Raw genomic sequence first — 4,948 nt, 5'->3', positions numbered from 1 at the left:
GGAGTTAATAAAGCAAATAAATACAATTATATAAGTGTTGCAATTAATTAAATTCGTTTGGTGCACTACAGGAATCGATGTGTATGCCGAGTGCCTACGTGTATGCCGAGTACATTATATCGGGCACTCGGCAAACAACCACCTACGCCGAGTGCCCGACGAAAGCACTCGGCAAACAATTAGGCACTCGGTAAATACCTCAAAAAACACTCGGCAAACAATAGCACTCGGCAAAAGAGAGAAAAAACACTCGGCGAATTCGGGCACTCGGCAAACAATGCGCCACGTGTCCCTCCGTTCGGCGGCTGACGGCGAGTCGCCCCTTTGCCGAGTGTCGTCTTACGAACACTCGGTAAACATAAATGTTTGCCGAGTGCCCGATATTAAGCACTCGGCAAACTATTTTTTTTATTTTCTTTTCGGTTTCCTTTTGTTCTCTTTTCTTTCTCGTAATAACAACCAACCAAGGGCCGCCACACATCGATTCCGGTACTACTGCAGTATGGTTTAAGGATGATATTGTTATGAACTTGGAGTTAGAATTCAGTCGTGCTTCAAGATTGAGATGCAGCAGATGTGGACTCCTGGGAGCGGCCCTTGGAATCATTTGTGCTCTGAACATGTGTCAAAGATGCTACCGTGTGATGAGCTGAGCTCACAAACAAAGGAGAATGACAATTCTTCTTCCTTGCCTTAAAAAAGGAATTTCTCTGCTATATACTATCATTCCAGCTGTCATCCAGACAAAGAAGGAATTTTCAATGCTTGCCAAGTGTAAGAAGCAAAAGCAGATCAGCTTGACACACCAAGCTGCCCTTCTGATCTATGGGTTTTGCTTGGTTCATCGTTAAGTGCATCAGAGAAGGTAGCTGGTAGCATAGTGAGAAGTGGTGGAACAAAAAAGTGACTTCATTTGGTGATTCTTGGATGGATAACATGTTTGCTATGTTCCATCAAAATCCAACTTTATGGACAACTCTTTTGCATAAGAAATGATTTGATGGATATAAGTCAAATAACGAACAAAAATGGGTAGAAAAACATGAGACTTGCCATGGTGTCATGATATGATACGTAGAGGCTATGGTAAAAATTTGAGAAGGTTTCGCAAAAGCTGTCAAGTACGATGCTTAGAAACCGAAGCATCTTCGAAAAAGAATCGTGATTTCGAGAGGGAATGGATCAGGTTTGAAGCCAAAGTGACGGTTGAATCATCGTTTGACATTGAAACTTTTTCTACACTCAACATACAACATAGCATATTCAATGTTAAACTTTGGCATTTTTCTGGGTCCGTTTGCTATTTTTAATTCATTAAGTGCATTTCTTGGCTTTTAATGGATATAAGTCAAATTTGATCTGCAAGTACATGAAATAATGAACAAAAATGGGTAGAAAAATCATATTCATGTTGTTGAGTCTATTTTTAGGCCTTTACCCAAGAAATGAAAAGAAATTTGAAACATCTGGACGGCAACACTCGACCACTAACATGTAGCTTATTGGTTTTCTAATTCTAAAAAAAACAAACGAAGTCTGAAAAATATGAGACTTGCCATAGTATCATGATATGATACGTAGAGGCTGTGATAAAAATTTGAGAAGGTTTCGCAAAAGTTATCACGTACGATGCTTAGAAACCGAAGCATCTCCGAGGAAGACTCGTGGTTTCGAGAGGGAACGGATCAGGTTTGAAGCCGAAGTGACGGTTGAATCGTCGTTTGACCTTAAAACTTTTTCTACACTCAACATACAACATAGCATATTCGATGTTAAAATCTGGCATTTTTGTGGGTCCGTTTGCTATTTTTAATTCATTAAGTGCATTTGTAGCCAAAAAAAAATTCAGGTGTTTGCCGAGTGTTCTTGCGTTCACACTCGACAAACAAGTGATTTGATGAGTGTCCGTGATTTGGCACTCGGCAAACCTGGGCTTTGCCGAGTGTTCTAGATTTGAAACTCGGCAAAAAAACGACACTCGGCAATTTACCGAATATAGGGTTTCCCCACCCCGGCCGCGCGCGGGGACAGATCTCAAAATATCCTTTACCTTCTCCCCGGCTGCCACCGCCGCCTCCCGCGCCCCCCCTCCACCGCTGCCGCCAGCGCCCCCCTCCCCCTCCTCCCAGCTCCCCCTCCTCCACTGCCGCCCCGCCCGCGCCGCCCCCCTCCGACGTCGCTCCGCGCCAGCCTGCTCCGCCTTGCGCCGGCTAGGCCCGCCCCGCGCCGGCCCTCTCCGACGCCGCCCCGCGTCGGTCGACGCTGCCTTGCCCCGCGCCGGCCAGCTCCCCCTCCTCCGCTGCCGCCCCGCCTCGCTCCGCCGCCCGACACCGCCTCGCGCCGCCCCGCTCGCGCCGCCCCCCTCCGACGCCGCTCCGCGCCGGCCCGCTCTGCCTCGCGCCGGCCATGCCCGCCCCGCGCTGGCCCGCTCTGACGTCGCCCCCCGCCGCCGCTGCTCCGACGCCGCCCCGCGCTGCCCCGCGCCACCTCGCCCCGTGCCGGCCAGCGCCGCCCCGCGCCACCCCCCTCCGACGCCTGGGGTACAAGGTACCGCCGCACGCCATGCGCCGTTGAAGCCATGTGCTCCTCCCTCCTTTTACCCCCTCCTCCGGACAGTATTGCCATGAGGACTTCATATGTGACTCATGTCATTGTGGGCATGTGTTGCTGGTAGCACATGAAGTAGATCATATGAAGTCCTTGTGGCAATACTATCCGGGGAGTGGGTTATGAAAGTTGATTCAGATTTCAGTCTGCGTTGTCCTCTAATTAGTCTTTAGATGGTTGTATCCTCCATATTTGTCATGCCTGTGTTGTTGTGTTGTTATGCCAGTTTTGCTATTTATTACAAAGGAGGTGCCGCCGAAATTTTGAATTTTTGCTAATTTAGGGTTTAGGATGTGCATGTCGCGTAACCTATGCGTCTCCCGTTTGAAAGAGTTATGGTTATAAATATGCAAGTCTTTGCATATCTATAACCGTAACTGTTTCGAATTGTCCACATTTTTTGGACAGCCCGAGGATATGTAGATTGGGTTCGTTTCAATGCTCTACTCCGATCCGAGACAGAGTTTCGGCAGCGTCTCCCCGTTGTTCTCCGGATACACATTGTCTTGGCTTGTTGCCGAGACGTGTATTTGGAGAACAGCGGGGAGGTGCTGCCGAAATTCTGTCTCGGATCGGAGTAGAGCATGGAAACGGCCCAATCTACACATCGTCGGGTGGGATTAGGACCTATCTTTACCTATTAGATAGTTTGATGCATGTCGATTCCCTCTTATGGTAAAACACAAATATTTGATGGAAATAATTAATTGTATAGGTAGATGAAATTGATTTTTATATTACTTGCTGAATAAAAAATATTATATGTGTATGTTTCCCAATATGTTAGAGGATGGATGATCGTGAGTGGATGGTAGACTCTGGTGATGGTCAGAAGAGGCAGCTCGCAATCCCCGTGAAGATCCTTCGGTATCTTCCATTCGTACCAAGAATCCAACGGCTTTATATGACTGTGGAATCTGCTAAACAGATGACATGGCACAAAGATGGGCGTCGATACAATCCTGACATGCTGGTACATCCATCGGATGGTGAAGCATGGAAGAGGTTCGATCTGATTCATCGTGAAAAAGCTTTAGAGGCTCGTAATGTATGAATTGCGCTCGCAACTGATGGGTTCAATCCATATGGTATGACTTGTGCCTCATACAGCTGTTGGCCCATGTTTGTTATTCCCCTCAATCTCCCCCCCCCCCGACGTCATCTTTCAACGACAGAACATATTCCTGTCGCTGATAATTCCGGGGCCTGAATACCCGGGGAAGAATATGAGTGTGTACATGGAGCTGCTGATGGATGATTTGGTCCGTGCTTGGGAGGATGGGGTCTGGACATACGACCGAGCTACAAAGACAAATTCAAGATGCATGTTTGGTACCAGTACTCCCTGCATGACCTACCGACGTATGGGATATTCTGTGGCTGGTGTGTGCATGGGAAGTTCCCATGCCCAGTATGCAGGGCGGCTCTGATGTTCATTTGGTTGACAAAGGGTGGCAAATATTCTTCCTTCGACAAGCATCGACAATTCCTTCCTCTTGATCATCCATTCAGACAAGACGTGCAGAACTTTACGAAAGATGTAGTTGTCGAAGGCTCAGCACCACCTAAGATGACCGGTGCCACGGTTCGTTCTCAGTTAGACGCTCTCGAGGCCAATGCCCAAGGAGATGGATTTCTGGGATATGGTGAGCAACACGCCTGGACTCACAAGCCATGCTTGTGGAATCTCCCCTACTTCGATGATCTCCTTCTTCCACATAACATTGATGTAATGCACACTGAAAAGAATGTCGCTGAGGCCATTTTTGGCACAATCATGGACATTCCTGAGAAGACGAAGGATAACGTTAAGGCTAGAGTCGATCAAACGAGATTATGCAATAGACCAAAGCTAGATATGGCCCCTCCCAGAGGCGGGAAATCGTGGACAAAGCCAAAGGCAAATTTCGTTCTTACAAGGGCCCAAAGGAGGGAAGTACTTGAGTGGTTCCAAACCTTGATGTTCCCTGATGGGTATGCAGTGAATCTGAAGAGGGGAGTGAATTTAGCTACTTTGCGAATCAACGGGCTCAAGAGTCATGACTATCACATATGGCTTGAGCGGCTACTGCCGGTGATGATTCGAGGCTATGTCCCCGAGGATGTTTGGCTAGTGCTTGCGGAGTTGAGCAATTTCTTCCGCCAGCTTTGTGCTAAAGAGTTATCTCATACCATGGTAGCAGACATGGAAAGACTGGCGCCTGTGTTGCTCTGCAAGTTGGAGAAGATCTTTCCACCCGGCTTCTTTAATCCGATGCAACATATGATTTTGCACCTCCCGTATGAGGCACGAATGGGGGGCCCGTGCAGGGCCATTGGTGCTACTCAATTGAGAGATTCC

At 47.9% G+C, this 4,948-nt stretch overlaps 1 protein-coding gene across 1 annotated transcript; it reads right to left on the bottom strand.

The window, feature by feature from the left end:
• Positions 1-2,210: 2,210 nt before the first annotated feature.
• Positions 2,211-2,564, bottom strand: LOC133886428 (H/ACA ribonucleoprotein complex subunit GAR1-like). The gene has a single exon (XM_062326137.1). It carries the CDS (start codon positions 2,562-2,564, stop codon positions 2,211-2,213), a length of 354 nt encoding a protein of 117 aa, XP_062182121.1.
• Between the last annotated feature and the right edge of the window lie 2,384 nt (positions 2,565-4,948).

This window comes from Phragmites australis, chromosome 12, assembly GCF_958298935.1.
Source record: "Phragmites australis chromosome 12, lpPhrAust1.1, whole genome shotgun sequence".
NCBI classification, from domain to species: Eukaryota; Viridiplantae; Streptophyta; class Magnoliopsida; order Poales; family Poaceae; genus Phragmites; species Phragmites australis.
The sequence above is the reverse complement of the archived record's forward strand: the minus strand, read 5'-3'. Positions and strand labels throughout refer to the sequence as shown.